The following is a 20,924-nucleotide window of genomic DNA, read 5'->3' on the forward strand; positions in this document are numbered from 1 at the left end:
TGATGCCAAACTTCTATTTTAAATTAGATGCCATTGCTGTCTTTAATTCAGTACATTGAATGACTTTCGAAAATGCATTTGAAATTCAGTGCCGGCCGTCAACCTTCGGTTTTGAAATCGAGACTGTGAGTGAGAGAAAGAGAAAACGAGAAAGCCAGAGAGAGAGAGAGAGGGAGAGAGAGAGAGAGAGAGAAAGAGAGAGAAACAGAGTAACAGAGTAAAAGAGAAAGAAAAGAGGGAATTGAAAGAGAGAGAGACAGAGAGTGAGAAAGAGAGAGAGCGAGCGTGAGAGAGAGAGACAGAGAGAGAGAGTCTGAGAGAGAGAGTGTGAGAGAGAGAGAGTGTGAGAGACAAAGAGATGGATCGATGGATGGATAGAGAGAGGAAGAGAGAGAGTGAGAGAGAGAGAGAGACAGAGAGAGAGAGTGTGAGAGAGAGAGAGAGACAGAGAGAGAGCGTGAGAGACAGAGGGATGGATGGATGGATTGAGGGAGGGAGGGAGAGAGAGAGAGAGAGAGAGAGAGAGAGAGAGAGAAAGAGAGAAAGAGAGAGAGAGAGACTAACCATTACTGGTACTACTAAAATAAATTACATACACAGAGAGATAGATTGATACTTCATTCATCCCCGGAGGGAAATTCACACTTCCAGCACTATCCTTTTGTTGTTTATTAACAGATGAACAGGATGGCCTCAGGGTGCTGTGTTGTAGTTTAGCAACAGCGGAGTGGATGACGTCACACGCTAGGCCAAAGGTTCGACGTCCCTGCAGCAGATGGAAATCTTTGTGCCCAGGGTTACACCGCCTTGTGTTCACCTAGATAGCGAGTCTGCCTCCTCTCCGCTTCCCGCAGGCTTTTGTATCTCTGTCTAACAGCGCTGAAGCCGGGTATCTCCACATTAGCGTCCGGGATGCTAGACGTGAGACACGTTTCCGTAAAACACAGCAAACTGCGCTCCCTTTACGCTTTGATGTTTTTCACCAGCACAGCCAGTTCGTCGGTCTGTCTTTTAGAGCCCACTACGGCTTATTTTTAACAATGAGTATCTCGACTTCCTCTTAAATCCCGAATATATGTACTGACAGTTTTTCCCGATGTCTTTTAACCTGCAATTAAGTCAATCTTGAACGCTTCATTTGAAACCTTGACTCGCTCTGGAAACACTATTTCAACATCCACCACGTACTATTAGTCTTGAGTACTACCCCACATGTTCGTCGTTCTATTTCTAAATCAAATTTGATGCCGTTCCTCCCCAAAATGCCGCAAAAGCTAACGCGGCTAGCTTTGACGACTTTTTAATAACGTAGCTCGTCGGCCATCTTGCGTTATCGACACCCGTTACGCCATGTCTGCGAATCATGGCCTTGAACCTCCCGTACGATTCCCACCAGGATCTGTTATTTCAAGTTACGATGTCGCCTGACCCCGCTACGTTTCGTTTTTATTTCCGTCCAGGAGGCTAAATCAAATACAAGATGTTTTACGGTTATTTTTACGCCGGTTTTGACTTATGTGCGGCTAGCGACAGGGCTGCAAATCCTGCACTTTTATGCCGAGAGTGGCGGATGTAAAAATAACCCGACGTCGTCTAAATTTAGAAGAGGCCTCTTTGGCTAGCTCGGTGGCGGCGCTCTCTGCTTTTCTCATCTGGCCGTCGGGTCGGCGCCAGAACTTTTCTAAAAATTCATGTCGCTGTTGCTAGGAGTCGCCACTAGAGGCTGCTGTTGTGCGGGATTCTCGGGTTTCAGAGTAGCTCTTTCTCCGATAGAAAAACAAAGGAATAGAGATAAATGAACTCAAAATGTTAAACTCATTTTTAGCTCATGGTAGAAAAACACTGTCACGGGGGTCTGAGCAGTCGATTCAAGAGAAAGAAAGAGAAACAAGATAGAGACTAATGGAGAGAATAGAGGGAGTGAAAGATACAAAACAGAGAGGAAAGGAGATAGGGAGAGAAACAGTGAATCCGATTAACAAACAGAAAAAAGACAGAAAGAAAGAAAAACAGGGAAAGAGTGAGACAAAAAAGGAGGAAAGAGAAAAAAAGATCAGAGGGAAAAAAAGAGAGGGCAAAAGAAAAAAGATAGAAAGAAAGGTAGACAAATAGACAAACCAGAGAAACAGAATAAGGGAGAAAGAAAGAAAGATAGAGAAATAGACAACGAGAGAGAAAAGAGTGAAAAGAAAAATTATTTTGTATGTATATATATATATATATATATATATATATATATATATATATATATATTGAAAGAAGGAATAAGAGAGAGAGACACAAAGATAGAGAGAGAGATAAAGAGAGGAAAAAATAGGAAAAAAACAGTGTATCAAATTAACAAACAGAGAAAAAAGAGAATAAGAAAGGAAAAACGGGGAAAAAGAAAAAAGAGAGAGACAAAAATGTAGGAAAGAAAAAAAAGATTAGAGGGAAAAAAAGGAGAGGACAAAAAAAAAAGAGAGAAAGAAAGGTAGACAAATAGACAAAATAGAGAAACAGAATAAGGGAGAAAGAAAGAAAGATAGAAAAATAGACTAAGAGAAAGAAAAAAGAGAGAAAAGTGAGTGAAAAGAAAAAGGATTTTGTATATATACACATTGAAAGAAGGAATAAAAGAGAGAGAGAGAGAGATGGAGAGAGAGAGACACACAAAGATAGAGAGAGAGAGAGAGAGAGAGAGATAAAGAGAGGAAAAATTAGGAAGAGAAACAGTGAATCAGGCAAACAGAGAAAAAAAAGAGAAAGAAGGAAAAAACAGGGAAAGAGAGAAAGAAAGAGAGAGACAAAAAAAGGAGGAAAGAGAAAAAAAGACCAGAGGGGAAAAAAGAGGACAAAAGAAAAAAAGTTAGAAAGAAAGGTAGACAAATAGACAAAAGAGAGAAACAGAATAAGGGAGAAAGAAAAAAAGAAGGATAGAGAAATAGACAACGAGAGAGACACGTAGGGATAAAGAGAGACAAAGACAGAAAGAGAGAGGGAGAGAGCTTTATTCCTTTAACTGCCTCTTTATTTTTAATAATCGTCCCGATCCTCGCCTGGTTACACCCATGCAACTTAACAAGGGTAGTAATTAGCAAACCATCTTTGTGTTTTTTTTATTTATAATTTCAAGCTTTGCCTCCATGGTTAGCATGTTTTACTTCTCCCTTTAGTATCACTGTACCATTTTTGTATCTAAGCCCTAAATATGTATCCTTTCATTTAGTAACCCTCAGTTAAAAACTGAACCTAAAAATCGAAGCTGGCAAGTCTTTTTGTAAATTGCAACCCAACTTTGAGAACGTATTTAATATAACTCTTGAAACCTGAATTTCTATCCTTAATTATGGCTTGTGTTTGGGTTTCAATAAGGACAGACAATTTTACCATTTTTTGGAACCATTTTGTACCTGAAATTTTAAATCTTTATTCCTTCATCCATCATCTAGTAATGCTTATTTCAAACCTTAACTTCAAACCTCATATCTAAGCTTAAAAGTCTTCTCGTACATTGAAACCCACATTTGAAACCGTATTTGTAACTAACTAGGAACACTTGAAAGCTTGATGTGTGCTTGCAACCTTACCCTATATTGTGACACAGTGTTCAGGTTTTCATTTTCCCACCATTTTTATGTCCTAAACCTTAAATCCCTATCATTTAACCTTCACATGCTCCTTTAATAGTTTAACTTTGAAACAAAGTTTGAGTTTAAACCTCAAGTTTAGGCTTAAAAGCTAACTTGTAACTAAGTTCTAACCCTTGAAACCATCATTTTTCCATTATCTGCACCGCTTATCCTTATTTGGGTCGCATCCATGGATAGATGGATGGATGAAAATATAATTTCAAACCTTACTTAAGGATTGAACCCTCACAATATACAAAGTGGACTATTTTACCTCTCCTCTACCATTTTCGCATATTTTAAATCCTTATCTTATAAAATCTTAAAAGGTTCTAGTTCAATACTCAAATGTAGCCTCGAAAGTCTTGTTAATGTAAAGTAGGCTTAAACGTATTTGCTCAAGGTGTGTATTTCTAATCAGTTTGATGTCGTGTCCTAGTCTTCCTGTCTTTGTTTAAAGGTGTTGGTAATTTTCCAGGGGATGGTCTTTTGTCTTTGTCTCAACATACCAGTACTTTTCCATGTCTTGTGATCTCAATAAAACACAGAAGCAGACGTCGGATGACTGAGATTGAGATCAAGATATGAGCGAGAGAATTTTTGCCTGGTGCATTTTCTTCTATGGTTAGCCAATATTTTTTAGCTCTCCCACACTTCAGTGGTCATTTTAGACCCAACAGTAACCCAACTTTTAAACTTTATTTGTAAATAACTGGAATTTCAAACCTTAATTGTGGTTTAAAACCAACATATAATATACGACATACATTTGGGTTTCCAATGGGAAGACCATCTTACCATTTCTACCCGTTTTAATCCTAAACCTTGAAACCTTATCCTTTAACCCATAAATGCTCATTTAAAACCTTAACTTTCTCTTGTAAATTGTAACCCAACTTTGAAAGCATATTGGTAACTAACTCCTAACACTTGGAATCGAAATTTCAAACCTTAATCCTGGCTTGTCGTCAGGTTTTCAATAGGAGGAACCGTTTCAATATTTTGTACCTACAAGAACTCCGATGTGGGCAGCACGGTGGAGCAGTGGTTAGCGCGTGTGCGGCACAGTTCTGAGGTCATGAAGTCCAACCTCCTGTGCGGAGTTTGTATGTTCTCCCCGTGCTTGCGTAGGTTTCCTCCGGGCACTCCGGTTTCCTCCCACATTACAAAATCATGCATGACAGGTGGATTGGCCTAACCAAATTGTCCCAAAATGGGAATGAGGGAGCGAATTGTCTCTCCCTGTGTGCTCCAGCCCCCCCGTGACCCTACTGTGGATAAGCGGTGCAGATAACGGATGGATGGATGGAAGAACTCCGATGTATGCAAAACAGTGGATTTAAAGTATCTTAAAAAATGAAAATTGAATTGCATTCGAAGACGAAAAGGATAAGAAGCACAAGAGAAAAAAAGGGGGTTCTTTGTGTACCTGGCTAGGGACCAAAGACAAATCTGAATTTTTTTTTTAGCTCCCCGCTGTAATAAAAGGAAAGCAGTCATCGAATCAGGGGCCCTCGACGACAAGGACCCCGTTTCCTTGTATTTATTTCAACTTTTAAAGCAGAATTTGGTGAAAGGAGGAAGGTCGGAGTCGGAGGCCGTTTCCTCGCCTCCGTTTCCACGGCGACGGACTTTTCATCCCATCGATCGCTCGGGCTTTTCATCCCACGACCTTGAATGTTTGCGTGTAGGCGGCGGCTTCCATTTTGCTTCCTTTTTTTCCGACAAATCGGATTCTTTTGTGTCCTCTTGGCCAAAAGAAATGTGATTTTTTTTTTTTTTTTTTTTTTTTTTTCAGGTGGAAAAGGAGGAAAAAAGAAGAAGAGCAAGGCCACCTCCAAAGCCGCTAAAGCTAACGGGGCCAATTGGGCTAACGTGCCCCTGCCCCCGCCCCCCATCCACCCGCTTCCGGGCACCGACATGGACCATTATCCCCACGAGCATCTCGACGGAGGAGGGTACGTTTACTTCTTCGGGAATTCACTCGGTTCTCTCTTTTACACTTCCCGTGCATCGACCGATCAAAGAATTTCTCACCAACTAGAGTAGACCCTCAAAATTCAACATGAATCGGTTCCCATATGGTGAGCTAGTCGCACGGTGGGGGATAAAAACGTATTTTAATTTGCTAATATTTTCCGAAACCCCGGTACCCCAGTGTAATGAGATTTGCTGGTACATTGGAGTAGCGGGTGGATGCAAAAGAGGGAGGAGAGAAAACATTTTGAAACTTATGAAGAATCCATTGTTTATTATTCTTAATAATTGACCCGGATACAAATGATATTAAATTATATGGATTACCCCAGAGAAAAACATGAAAATGATATCTTCTTTCGACAGTATTACGAAAATAGTGTAGTATCTTTAGTGTAATATATGTTTGTTGAAATAAATACCAGTGTGAATAGATATACAGGTAAAGGAAATGAATATTTTACTTACAGTACATTTGTGTTTTGAGATTTGCTGGTACATTGGAGTAGCGGGTGGATGCAAAATAGGGAGGGGAGGACAAATTTTGAAACTTTCATTCGAGAGAATTGTGAAGAATCCATTGTTTGAATCGCCCCTTTATTCTTAATAATTGACCCGAATACAAACGATCTTAAATTTTATGGACTACCCCGGATAAAAAGATCAAAATGGTATCTTATTTCTCGACAGTTTACGAAAATAGTGTAGCGTAAGCACAACTTTAGTGTAATATATGTTTGTACAATCAAATACTAGTGTGAATGAATATACATGTAAAGGAAAGTGATATTTTACTTACAGTACATTTGTGTATTGAGATTTGCTGGCACATTGGAGTAGCGGGTGGATGCAAAATAGGGAGGAGACAACAAATTTTGAAATTTTCATTCGAGAGAATTGTTAAGACTCCATTGTTTGAATCGTCCCCTTATATAGGTACGATAGCGACGGTTGGGGCCCGCCGTTGCCGGTGCAGACGTACCTGCACCAGGGCATGGAGGACGAGCTGGAAGAAGAAGAAGAGCGGGTGCCGACTCCGCCCATAAGGGGCGTGGCTTCCTCGCCCGCCGCCGTCTCATTCGGCCAGCAGTCCACCGCCACCCTGACGCCCTCGCCGGGCGACGACATGCAACCCATCCTGCAGGCGCATCTCCACGAACTCACTCGGGCATACCAAATGGATGTGGCCAAGCACACGTGGTAAGAACCCAATCGCGTAACGTTCTCACACAAGCCTTTCATTTTAAGGGAAATGGGGAGTCATGCACGTTAGGAAGCCGGGCTGGCGTGGCAGGACAGGAAGACAGAGACCGACGAGATCGATAACGAATCAGGGGAACGAAAAATAAACAGGGGAAACTAGACGGGAACAAAAACTGGAGAAACTAACAAACAGGACATCAATAGACGGAAAACAAAACTGGAACCCGAAATTAAAACGTACAAAAATAAATGGGAACAATACCGGACAGGAAATACCAACAGGAAACAGGACCGAGTCGGAACCCATGTCTTGCGGGGCAGAGGTTCGTTGACGGACTGGACTGACAAAGGAAGAGTGAAAGCACTGAGCTTAAATGGATGGAAAGCGAATCTGTCAACGAGCCGCAGCTGGCGTCCCACGGGCGGGGCCAATTGGGCACAATGGCAACCGTGACACACACGGGCGGGGCCAATTAGGCACCATGGCAACTGTGACACACACACACGCACACGCGGGCTGGGCCAATCGGGCACCATGGCAATCGTGACACACAAGAGCGGGGCTAATTGGGCACCATGGCAACCGTGACACACAAAAGCGGGGCCGATTGGGCACCATGGCAACCGTGACACACACTGGTAGGGCCAATTGGGCACCATGGCAACCGTGACACACACGGGCGGGGCCAATTGGGAACCATAGCAACCGTGACACACACGGGCGCGGCCAATTCGGCACCATAGCAACCATGACACATATGGGTGCGGCCAATTGGGCGCCATGGCAATCATGATACTTCAGTTATGTACTGTTATGACTTGACGGTAGATGAATGGACCCATGCGGGGGAGCAGGAACTGGAGGCCGGAATTCTGACATCAAGAATGTGTATATGAAAATGACACGAAAACTAGAATAACAATGGCAGAAGAAATGAAAAACGACAATGACCCAACCACATTTTAAGATCAAATTGTCCTGGGTAATTGAGCACGGGTATGTGATAATTGGACCCACTGGTGCCCAGTTTAAACCCCAGTTGGGGCCCCCCTAGTGGTAGGAGGTGTGTAAGACCCCAAAACATTTATTAAACCCAGTTTATAGCAAATGACTATATACCTGATTTCTATAAAAACTGCAAACTGCCAGGCCGGACAAAATTTCACTCTGCCGGTCACTGCTCACAGCAATATGTGATAAGGGATATTGGAACGTGGCCACATGAGTGCTGGTCACATTTTTTGGGAAAAAAATGCAAAATAGTTCTTTTCAGGCAAAAATAACGATAAAAATTTGCTCCTAGCCCCAACAGAAATGTGCTCTGTTGGTCTCCGCTTACAGTGGTATGCGGCCGCACAAGTGCAGTTCACTTTTTGGAGGACAAAACGTTAAAAAAGAGTTACCCAACCAGACAAAATAGTTTCAAGTACAATCGAAAATCTTAAAACCTTTTGTTTTCTTAAAAAAACTACTTGGAACGCCAAATACACAACACACACACGACATTGGTTAAAATAAAATAAATACTTAAAAAAAAAGGTACAAAAATGGTGGCGAGGCACAGCCTAACCAGGTAAGGAAAAGGGAGCGAAAGGAAGGCTTATTCACACTGATAATTATGGCACTGAACAAAAGAAATAAAACGTAAAAGTATGAAATAGAAAATTAATGTAAAACTAGTGCGTTGTGTCTTTGTCGCCCCCTTCAGGCACATGCAGGCGGGATCGCTGCCCCCTCAGGCCCCGGCACCCCCGGCAGGTTACGTTTCGAGCACAATGGCGTCCGACCTGGAAACCGACCTGCCGGACGAGGAAGAGGAAGACGAGGAGGACGAAGGCTACGGGGCCCGACACCCGCGAGGCGGAATGGGCCACACGCCCGGATCCAGCATGGATAACTTAGACAGCTCCTTGACGGGTAAGACCGCATTATAACTTTAAAGTTGAGTAGACATTCAAAATAAGGAGAGAAGATATCAATATGTTTTGAACTTGCAAGGAGAAACAGGGAAATTCCCGACTTGAGATAAAAGTATTACATCCTGTTCAAAAAACCCTTCCCTGAATGGTGTAGGAATCAAAGAACTGCAACATGATTGGTCGATAGCAACAATAATGTAGACATAGCATAATAGTCAAACAAACTAGAGAACCACATTCTTTTTGTAAGCAAGCAGAAATGGGACTTGAAGAACTGACAAGGAAATGGGACTAGGCTAATGAGGTAGACAATAAATTGGGATTTCACTAAATACTAAACATATAAATGGGACTTGAACTAAAACTAGACAAAGGAATGGGACTAGACTAAAGAGCTAGAATGTGAAATGAAACAGTAATAAGTTGCTAGACAAAAATGAGACTTGACTAAAAAGCTAGACAATGGAATGGGACTTGACTAAAGGAATCGACAAGAAAATGGGACTAAACTAAATATGTAGACAAGAAAATGGGCCTTAATTTAAAACTAAACAAATAATTGGGACTTGGTTTAAAAGCTAGACAAAAGAATAGGACGACACTAACAGGCAACATAAAAAATGGGCCTTTTATAAGGGGCTAGACAAAGGAATGGGACTCGACTTTAAGGCTGTATGAGGAAATAGGACTAGACTATAGGACTAGAAAAGAAATATGACTTAATTTAAAGAGCTAGACAAAGAAATGGGACTTGACTTGAATCCTAGACAAGGAAATGGGACTCGACTTTAAGGCTACACGAGGAAATAGAACTAGACTGAAGAGCTAGACAAAGAATATGACTTAATTTAAAAAGCTAGACAAATAAATGGGACGTGACTAAAGAGCTGGACAATAAATGTGACTTGACTAGAAGCCTGGACAAGGAAATGGGACTCGACTTTAAGGCTATACGAGGAAAGAGCATTCGACTGAAGAGCTCGACAAAGAATATGACTTAATTTAAAGAGCTAGACAAAGAAATGGGACATGACTAAAGAGCTAGACAATAAATGGGACTTGACTTGAATCCTAGACAAGGAAATGGGACTCGACTTTAAGGCTATACAAGGAAAAAGGACTAGACTGAAGAGCTAGTAAAAGAATATGACTTCATTTAAAGAGCTAGACAAAGAAATGGGACGTGACTAAAGAGCTAGACAAAGAAATGGGACACGACTTGAAGCCTAGACAAGGAAATGGGACTCGACTTTAAGGCTATACGAGGAAATAGAACTAGACTAAAGAGCTAGACAAGTAATATGACTTAATTTAAAGGGCTAGACAAATAAATGGGACTTGATTAAAAAGCTAGACAGTAAACGGGACTTGACTTGAAGCCTAGACAAGGAAAAGGGACTCAACTAAAAAAGGTAGTCATGGAAATGGGACTCGACTTTAAGGCTATACGAGAAAATAGGACTAAAGAGATAGAAAAAGAAATATGACTTAATTTAAGGAGCTAGCTAAAGAAATGGGACATGACTAAAGAGCTAGACAATAATTGGGACTTGACTCGAATCCTAGACAAGGAAATGGGACTCGCCTTTGTTCTATACAAGGAAAGAGGACTAGACTGAAGAGCTAGACAAATAATATGACTTAACAAATTCATATTATTTGTCTAGAAATGGGGCGTGACTAAAGAGCTAAACAATAAATGGGACCTGACTTGAAGCCTAGACAAGGAAAAGGGACTCGACTAAAAAAGGTAGTCATGGTAATGGGACTCGACTTTAAAGCTATACGAGAAAATAGGACTCAAGAGATAGAAAAACAAATATGACTTAATTTAAGGAGCTAGCTAAAGAAATGGGACATGACCTGAAGCCTAGACAAGGAAATGGGACTCGACTTTAAGGCTATACGAGGAAAGAGCATTCGACTGAAGAGCTCGACAAAGAATATGACTTAATTTAAAGAGCTAGACAAAGAAATGGGACATGACTAAAGAGCTAGACAATAAATGGGACTTGACTTGAATCCTAGACAAGGAAATGGGACTCGACTTTAAGGCTATACAAGGAAAAAGGACTAGACTGAAGAGCTAGTAAAAGAATATGACTTCATTTAAAGAGCTAGACAAAGAAATGGGACGTGACTAAAGAGCTAGACAAAGAAATGGGACACGACTTGAAGCCTAGACAAGGAAATGGGACTCGACTTTAAGGCTATACGAGGAAATAGAACTAGACTAAAGAGCTAGACAAGTAATATGACTTAATTTAAAGGGCTAGACAAATAAATGGGACTTGATTAAAAAGCTAGACAGTAAACGGGACTTGACTTGAAGCCTAGACAAGGAAAAGGGACTCAACTAAAAAAGGTAGTCATGGAAATGGGACTCGACTTTAAGGCTATACGAGAAAATAGGACTAAAGAGATAGAAAAAGAAATATGACTTAATTTAAGGAGCTAGCTAAAGAAATGGGACATGACTAAAGAGCTAGACAATAATTGGGACTTGACTCGAATCCTAGACAAGGAAATGGGACTCGCCTTTGTTCTATACAAGGAAAGAGGACTAGACTGAAGAGCTAGACAAATAATATGACTTAACAAATTCATATTATTTGTCTAGAAATGGGGCGTGACTAAAGAGCTAAACAATAAATGGGACCTGACTTGAAGCCTAGACAAGGAAAAGGGACTCGACTAAAAAAGGTAGTCATGGTAATGGGACTCGACTTTAAAGCTATACGAGAAAATAGGACTCAAGAGATAGAAAAACAAATATGACTTAATTTAAGGAGCTAGCTAAAGAAATGGGACATGACCTGAAGCCTAGACAAGGAAATGGGACTCGACTTTAAGGCTATACGAGGAAAGAGCATTCGACTGAAGAGCTCGACAAAGAATATGACTTAATTTAAAGAGCTAGACAAAGAAATGGGACATGACTAAAGAGCTAGACAATAAATGGGACTTGACTTGAAGCCTAGACAAGGAAAAGGGACTCGACTAAAAAAGGTAGTCATGGAAATGGGACTCGACTTTAAGGCTATATGAGAAAATAGGACTAAAGAGATAAAAAAGAAATGTGACTAAATTCAAGGATCTAGACAAAGAAATGGGACGTGACTAAAGAGCTAGACAATAAACGCGTCTTGACTTGAAGCCTAGACAGGGAAGAGGGACTCGACTAAAACAGGTAGTCATGGAAATGGGACCCGACTTTAAGGCTATACGAGGAAAGAGGACTAGACTAAAGAGCTAGACAAAGAACATGACTTAATTTAAAGAGCTAGACAAAGAAATGGGACGTGACTAAAGAGCTAGACAATAAACGGGACTTGCCTTTCAGGCTATACAAGGAAATAGGACTAGACTAAAGAGCTAGATAAAGAAATGGGACACGACTTTAAGGCTAGATAAAGAACTTAGACTTGATTTAAAAGGTAGACTAGGAGAAGTGACTTGATTAAGCAACTAGATGAGGAAATAGTCAAAAAAGTGCTGTATCAAGGGGTGGAAAAAATAACATTCCATGAGGTAACCTGTAACCGCCGTAGGGTGGGGGGAGCTGTATCCTGGGGGTCTACTCTAAAAATATATACTGAGAATGTGTTGTTGTCGTATGGTGGGTTAAATACTGTAACAAGGGGCGAAAAAAAACATTGCATTCCACATAATAACCTGAAACCGCCGTAAAGTGGGGACGCTGTAACCCGGGGTCTACTGTACAAATACATTCTGAGAATGCGTTTTTGTCGTAGGGTGGGGAAAAAGCTGTAACAAGGGGCCAAAAACTATTGTATTCCACATCATAACTTGAAACCGCTGTAGGGTGGGGGATAGCTGTATCCTGGGGGTCTATTTTACATATATGTATTGTTGTCGTAAATGCTGTAACAAGGGGCCAAAAATAACCTTGTGTTCCACATCATAACCTGAAACTGCCGTAAAGTGGGGACGCTGTACCCAGGGGTCTTCTGTACAAATATATTCTGAGAATGCGTTGTTGTCGTAGGGTGGGGAAAAAGCTGTAACAAGGGGCCAAAAAAACCATTGTACTCCACATTATAACTTGAACCCGCTGTAGGGTGGGGGATAGCTGTATCCTGGGGGTCTACTGTGCAAATATGTATGGTTGTCGTATGGTGGGGAAAATGCTGTAACAATGGGCCAAAAAAACATGGTATTCTACATAATAACCAGAAAACGTCGTAAAGTGGGGACGCTGTAACCCGGGGTCTACTGTACAAATATATTCTGAGAATACGTTTTTGTCGTAGGGTGGGGAAAATGCTGTAACAAGGGGCCAAAAAAACCAATGTATTCCACATCATAACTTGAACCCGCTGTAGAGTGGGGCATAGCTGTATCCTGGGGGTCTAGTTTACATATATGTATTGTTGTCGTAAATGCTGTAACAAGGGGGCAAAAATAACCTTGCGTTCCACATCATAACCTAAAACCGCTGTAAAGTGGGGACGCTGTAACCCGGGTTCTTCTGTACAAATATATTCTGAGAATACGTTTTTGTCGTAGGGTGGGGAAAAAGCTGTAACAAGGGGCCAAAAAAAACATTGTATTCCACATCATAACCTGAAACTGCCGTAAAGTGGGGATGCTGTACCCTGGGGTCTACTGTAAAAATATATTCTGAGAATGCGTTTTTGTCGTATGGTGGGGGAAATGCTGTAACAAAGGGCCAAAATAACCATTGCATTCCACATTATAACCTGAAACAGCCGTAAAGTGGGGACGCTGTAACCCGGGGTCTACTGTATTTCCTGCCTATTTAATCCTCACCAGTTTAACATTCATATAGTTATTTTTTGTTTTTCCTTAATGAGTCTCATTTACTTCTCATTAATCCCGCGCTCGGTTTCGTCCCGGCGCCCGATTGTTGTTGTGGACGTCTTCATCTCGATGAGGACATGCGCCCCCTGTCCCTCCATCAAGTTTTTTCCACAACCTTGCCAAAATTCTCAATTATCCCCTTCCCGCCCCAAAAAATAGAAAAAAATAACGATAAGAAAGTCAATGAATTTTAAGCAGGAGAGTGAGACGGGAATTAAAAGGGAGCTGTATCTCATGACGGGGGAGATTCGAAATCAAAGTCGGGGGCGGCCATTTCCGTTTTAGGGGGTTTGCATTTTTACCACTCGGAGAACCTTTACGGGATAGGTAGGTAGGTAATTAGGTAGTTAGGTGGGTAAAACGTTAGGTAGGTGGTTAGGTAAGTAGGTGGTTTGTTAGGTGGGTAATTAGGTGGTTAGCTAGGTAGGTAAGTAAATATGTAGGTAGGTACTTTGGAGGGTAGCTAGATAGTTAGGTAAACAGCAAGGTAGTTGGTTGGTTAGGGAGGTAGGTAGGTTTCTGGTTGTTTGGGGGGCAGCCTTCAGGTAGGAAGGTCGGTGGTTAGCGAGGTAGGTAGGTAAGTAAAATAGGTAGGTAGGTCGGTAAATAGGAAGTAAGCTAGCTAGTTAGGTAAATATGAATGTAGGTAGGTGGTTAAGTAGGTAGGTACATAGGAAGGTAGCTGGATAGGTAGGTAAACAGCAAGGTAGTTAGTTAGCTCAGGAGGTAGGTAGGTTTTTGGTTGGTTGGGGGCATCTTTCAGGTAGGAGGGTAGGTGGTTAGCTAGGTAGGTAGGTAGGTAAGTAAATAGGTAGGTAGGTCGGTAAATAGGAAGTTAGCTAGCTAGTTAGGTAAATAAGAACGTAGGTAGGTGGTAATGTAGGCAGGAAGGTACATAGGAAGGTAGCTAGATAGGTAGGTAAACAGCAAGGTAGTTAGTTAGTTAGGGAGGTAGGTAGGTTTTTGGTTGGTTAGGGGCAGCGTTCAGGTAGGAGGGTAGGTGGTAAGCTAGGTAGGTAGGTGGTAGGTAGGTGGATAAATAGGAAGGTAGGCAGGTAAATGGGAAGATACATAGGTAAATAAGAATATAGGTAAATGGGAAGATAGGTAGGTAAATAAAAACACAGGTAGGTGGTTAGGTAGGTAGGTTGGGTAGGTAGGCAGGCAGGTAGTTAGGTAGGTAAATGTATTTGATTAAAAATTATAATATGCTTAGTCGTTTCTTTTAACTCAAACATCATCATAATACTATTACAATTGTAAAGATGTTTTTAAACTATCATATAACTAGAAGTCATGAGATCATTGTTTATCATTCAAGTCAAAACATATCCATCTTGTTTTATATTACCGTATGTTCCGCACTATAAGGCGCACCGGGTTATAGGGCTCACCCGGAAAAAATAGTTTTTGGTCCTATTTTTGACATACATAAGACGCACCGGATTATAAGGCGCTACAATGGGAACGTGGACAAAACAGTCAGATGATTCAGTCCAACTGATTACCCCCTTAACATTCCCAAAGCTTGCAAAGAAGCAAATACGTGTCGAGAACACGTGCGAATGCGGTGTCCGTACCATGTCACTCAAATGCATCGTTCCATCATTCGGAAGGTTAAAGTCTTGGGATTCAAGAAATGATAACCATTCCTTAGTATCTATTTTCTTTTTCGCTCGCAACTTTACTGTGCATATGACAATACACACTTGGAATTGAGTTGAATTTAAAAATAGACACTCCATTCCATCCATTGTCTGCACCGCTTATCACAGAAACATCGAGTTCAGCCTGAAACCAGATACAGGGATAATATATAGCCGGAGTAGCTCACCGAAGTCGTTGTGTTCATAATAATGTGCAGCCAATGTCCTCTCATATCCGTGAGTTTAGTAAATCCAGGAGAATAAAATATTTACAAATACAAAATAGTAAAATGCTTTCTGTATGCCGTCAGCCACGTGCTATACGCATTCATCTTTTTCGGCCAATTGCAGGCTTTGTTTTGCCGTTTAAGCCAATGCCAGCCTGTAAATGATAAAAAGGATCCGCCCCTTGACCTCCGAATAACTTTAGCCAATAGTGATCCATTCAAATGATGATTGACACATTGGTTAGCCAATGAAACGCCGGTAAATAAATCCCAGCATACACCGCATACTACTTGGCGTTTGGGGGAAAATCGAGTCGGCGGCTGCAAGTTAGTTGGAAAACTTAATGTTGATCCATATTTAAGGCGCACTGTATTATAAGGCGCATGGTCAGCTTTTGAAAAAAATAAAGGCTTTTAGGTGCGCCTTATAGTGCGGAAAATACGGTATTCCTATGAGTAGTGTGAGTTCTCACCTTCATTAAAAAAGACAAGTCCTGTGACTAGAACGCAAAAGTCAGCAACACTCCATTTCATTTCTTTTTCCATTCCTTTTTCGTGTCACCAGTCTCTTTTTCAAGTCACGGCGACGTTTCCTCCCAGCTCAAAGAGAAAACCCGATGGAATTTTTATCGAACCGCGACTGTTTCGATGGCGCTGCAATTTCCCCCAATGAGAGAAAAAAAAAAGAATTAAAAAGGAAAAAGTCCCGGTGTGATGCGATTCTTTTTTCCTCATTATCGGCGCCGTTCTCCGCCGCCGGAAATCTGGAAGGATTTTCAAAGCCCATTTCACTTCTTCACTGCCGGCTTCCTCTACTCACTTTTCGGGCTTTTCCTTTCATGAGGAAGTGCAAAAATGGCGCAACCTTCCTCGGAGAACGCGCAATTCTTTCGTCGGCCGAACCAATCGGAATTCGGTGATTGGATGAGGGGCTCCCTCCCCCCTTTTGATGTCAGCTGTCTTGCAAAATCTGCTCTGGACTCGTCAAACTGAATTCTGTGATACTGTAAAGTAGGCTTAAACGTACTTGCTTAAGGTGTGTATTACTAATCAATTCCTTACTTAATTATGTGACACTGTTAAGTAGGCTTGAACGTATTTGCTCAAGGTGTGTGTTTCTAATCAGTTCCTTTTGGCCGTTTCTTAGTCTTGATGTCTTTGTTTAAAGGTGTCGGTACTTTTCCATGGGGGTGGTCTTTTGTCTCTGTTTAGCCATACCAGTGACCCAGAGTGAGTGTGGACAGTGAGGCGAGAACACCCAGTTGCTTGTCCCTGCTGCAGCTGGTTAAAAACTGTCTTTGCCTGATGTTTTTTCTACCGTTTGCCAATTTATAGCTCTCTCTCATTTATTTCTACCCTTTTATTTTTCCCCTTTACCCTCCCCCCTTTTTTCATTATTTCTTATTTTTCCCTTTTTTTCTTTTCATTTTTCCATTTTTTTTCTCTTGTTTATTTCTATGTTTCTTTTTAGTCTCTTTTATTTATTGTTCCCAGTGTCTTCCTTGTCTAGTCAGGCAGGCTATAGTTTGCTGCTGGCTGTTATTCTTATTGCTAGCTACTCATGCTTCTTCCTTTGAAAGAGGCTCTAACGTCACTGAGTTCTGTGATACTGCCATAATAAACTTTTTTTCTCACTGTTTCCTTCTCTAACCACTTTCGTTGGCCACGATTGTTAGCTGCTCCTACTTATTTCGGTGTTACTCCCAGCTAGTAGTTTGGATGTAGGCTATGGCCTGCCTCTAATTTCTTTGCAACTGTTCCTGCTTTGTGTTTAGTGCCACTCTCCTTCCCCTAGAATAGCAGGCGAATGCTGTGACTCTGGCACCTTCCCTTTTGTTTCTACTGTTTCCTTGTCTAGCCACCTGGCTGCAGGCTATTGCTTGGCTGTTATTCTTATTGCTAGCCACTCATGCTTCTTCCTTTAGTGTCAGTCGCCTTTGAAAGATGCTCTAACGTCACGGAGTACCTTGATACTGCCATATTCAACTTTTTTTCTCACTGTTTCCTTCTCTAACCACTTTCGTTAGCCACGATTGTTAGCCGCTCCTACTTATTTCAGTGTTACTCACAGTTAGTAGTTCGGTGTCATCCAGTGTGTTGCCGAGAAGCAGTTTTTATGGTCGGTCCTTAAAACAAGGAAGTAGTCCAAAATGTCCGATCGCTTCCGTCCAATCAAACGAGTCGTTTGAGGAAACAAAATGTCCGCCGTGGTCGTTTCAGGATCGATGGCGAACGGCTGGGGTTCGGCCTCGGAGGACGAGCGTCAATTTTCCAGCCACCGTTCCAGTTGGGGGAGCTCCTCGGACGGCTCCATCTTTACGCATTGCGGTTTCGCGCAAGCGCTAGCCGCTGCCGCCGACAAAGCCGGCTACCAATTGGACGCCGGCGGCATCAGCAAGCGGCCCCGCCCGAAAAGAGGTCTGTCAGCCAATGGGAGGCCAGCTTTTTCGATGCCCCGCCCAATTTTGCATTGTGTTTTCTAGGAGGGTGTTCCCCTGGTCTGCTTGCTTCTATACTGGTTCTTCTGCAACCTTCGCTGTTTTCTGGACTGTCTTTCCCCTTGTGACGTCCTTTTTTCACAGTTTCCTTCTCTAGCCACGAGTTGGGTGCCCTTGCCACTTTTCAGGCACAATTTAGCATGGTCTCTGGTTTGTAGGAGGTGTTTCTTATTGGTTTTCTTACTTCCTAACTGGTTCCTCTGCAACCTTTGCCGTTTTCCAGACTGACATCTTCACCAATGTTACTTCTATTTTTTTCACGGTTTCCTCCTTTAGACACTTGTTCGGTGCCCTGCACACTCTTCAGGCGCAATTTGGCATGATGCTTTTTTAGGAGGGTGTTCCCCTGATTTGCTTGCTTCTGAACTGGTTCTTCCGCTACCTTTGCCGTTTTCTGGACCGTCTTCCCCGTTGTTACGTCTTTCTTTCACAGTTTCCTTCTCTAGCCACTAGTTGGGTGCCCTCGCCACTTTTCAGGTGCACTTTTGATTTTTTACGAGGTCGTTCTCCTGGTCTTATTGCTTTTCAACCTTCGCCATTTTCCAGATTAACATCTTTCCCGATGTTAATGTTTTTTTTTTCACAGACTTCTCCTCCAGCCACTTGTTCATTGCCCAGTCCACTTTTCAGGCACACTTTAGGATGGTCTCTAGTTTGTAGGAGGGATTTCTAATTGGTTTTCTTACTTCCTAATTGGTTCCTCTGCAACCTTCGCCGTTTTCCAGACTGTCTTTATTTTTTTTCACGGTTTCCTCCTTTAGACACTTGTTCGGTGCCCTGCACACTCTTCAGGCGCAATTTGGCATGATGCTTTTCTAAAAGGGTGTTATCCTCCTGGTTACTTGCCTCATATCTAGTTCTTCTGCATCTTTCATGGTTTCCAGGCTGTATTGCTATTGTTATTTTAAGCATGCTAACGTCACTAAATTATGTGATTAGGCACGTTAAACTTTTATTTTATATTGTTTCCTTCTCTAGCCACTCCTTTTAGCCACTTGACTTCAGACTATAGCTTGCCTCTATCCACTATTGTTATTTTTAGCAAGCAAACGTCATTAAGTCCCATGACTCAGGTAACCGAATTTCTTTTCCACTTTTTTCATCTCTAGCCACTCATTTTAGGCACTCTGCTGCCAGCGTCCTACTGTTTTTCTCCAATGCTAAAGTCTATGTTGTATTTGTTATTTTTCTGTTCTTTCTGAAGATAAAGGTTTGCCTCACCGGCCGCGGCCCAGCAGCCCCTTCTCCACGGACGGCAGCACGGTGGGCTCGCACAGCCTAGGACACCAGAGAGCCCCTAGGCCGGCACGGAAAGCTCGGAACCAGGGCACGGCGCCTCACCGTAGGGACCCCGTCACGGACGGTGGGTGATAATGGATTTCAGGGTGCAAAGAATAGCCTAAATTGACCCATGACACCTTTTTAAAATCTGAATTTCCAGTTCGTTCAGTACCCTGTTTTCATGTCACATACCTGTAAAATCAGGACTCGACAATGACGGGTCATTGTGATTTTCTAGGAAATGTCTATCCAATACAATCGATTCTTGAAATGATTACGGATGATGCATTAAATACATCGTGCCACATATCATTGGAAGGCTTTCACTCTTTCGACTCGAGATATGATGACCATTCCAAAATATACTCATCAGAGAAACGTCACCGTCAGTCTGAAACAAAATATCCGAAAAACTAGAAAGCTGGCGTAACTCACCATTTACGTCCTTTGGCCGTCATCAAGTAAGTTGAAAGTCCGCAAAAAAAAAAGCCTTGTTATATCCAGGATAATCCAGAGAATCCGAATGTGACTCCGAAACCCACAACAATGCTGAGTTAAAAAAAAATTCGCCTAAAATCATATCTGCTTCGTTTGACGTTCCTTCTGTTAATGTTGGTTTAAGATCAGGCGATTGTATAATTGTAATCCTGGGCAGTCCTTTGACATTTTTGTGATTAAGGGCGTCACAAATAAATGTGACGTGACTCGACTAACTAGTTGTTTTGTTTTAAAACTACCCCTTAAAATAAACAGACTCCTATAATGATCCCCAATATGGTAGGTAGCCTCTGACCTTTCAATTGACACCACTCTCAGCCAATAGCAAACTTGATTTCACGGTCCACAGCATGCATTAGCCTACGTAGCCTGTTTGATGGATGGGAGAATATATTTTGCCAGTAGTGTGTCAGGAACCAGACCGGGATCAGGACCCAAACGCGTGACGTTCTCACACAAGCCTTTTATTTCACGTGAAATGGGGAGTCATGCACGTTAGGCGGCGGTCTGGCGTGGAAAGACAGGAAGCCAGAGACAGACGAGACCGATTCCAATTGATATCGGACAGATGGGGTCGATACCAGAGAGCACGGGACAGACAGGATAGATAATTAATCAGGATATCGAAAATAAACAGGACAAACTAGTCAGGAACGAAAACTGGAGAAATTAACAATAGGACAAAAATAGACGGAAAACCGATATTAAACAGGAGAAAATAAACGGGAACAATACCGTACAGGAAATACCAACAGGGACAGGACCGAGTCAAACCCACGTCTTGCGGGGCAGAAGTTTGTTGACGGGCTGACAAAGGAAGCGTGAGAGCACTGAGCTTAAAATAGACAGAAAGCCAACCTGTTTAACGAGCGGCAGCTGGCGCCACATGGGCGGGGCCAATTGGGCGCCATGGCAACTGTGACAAGTGACCAAATTGAATGATGATTAACACAATGGTTAGCCAAGGAAATTACAATGAACAAAAATTGTAGGCCATTTTCCAGGGATGTATCAAATCAGAGCCGAATATAACGTGGCAATGCAATTTGGGATTCATTTTGTTGCACCATTGTTACGCGCAGGTGTCCACAAACATGAATTGACTTCCGGAAAGAGAAGTCAAACATTTCCAACTCTTTCACAATGTCTAAAAAAATAGGCCAAAGTAAAATACACTTTTGCAAAGATTTTACCGCTGGAAATTTGTCATTTCCAAAT

At 42.0% G+C, this 20,924-nt stretch overlaps 1 protein-coding gene across 1 annotated transcript in view; it reads left to right on the top strand.

Annotated features, from left to right (window-relative positions):
- robo2 (roundabout, axon guidance receptor, homolog 2 (Drosophila)) overlaps positions 1–20,924 on the top strand; it is a 553,890-nt gene that overhangs the window by 524,243 nt on the left and 8,723 nt on the right. The window contains exons 25-29 of the mRNA XM_088345887.1: positions 5,410–5,569; positions 6,525–6,788; positions 8,501–8,709; positions 17,650–17,847; positions 19,132–19,290. Of these exons, the coding sequence (XP_088202013.1) occupies positions 5,410–5,569; positions 6,525–6,788; positions 8,501–8,709; positions 17,650–17,847; positions 19,132–19,290 (990 nt within the window). The remainder of the gene's footprint in view (positions 1–5,409; positions 5,570–6,524; positions 6,789–8,500; positions 8,710–17,649; positions 17,848–19,131; positions 19,291–20,924) is intronic.

The sequence above is a fragment of the Urocampus carinirostris genome, chromosome 10 (assembly GCF_059441175.1).
Source record: "Urocampus carinirostris isolate Australia breed hairy pipefish chromosome 10, RoL_Ucar_1.0, whole genome shotgun sequence".
Taxonomy (NCBI): Eukaryota; Metazoa; Chordata; class Actinopteri; order Syngnathiformes; family Syngnathidae; genus Urocampus; species Urocampus carinirostris.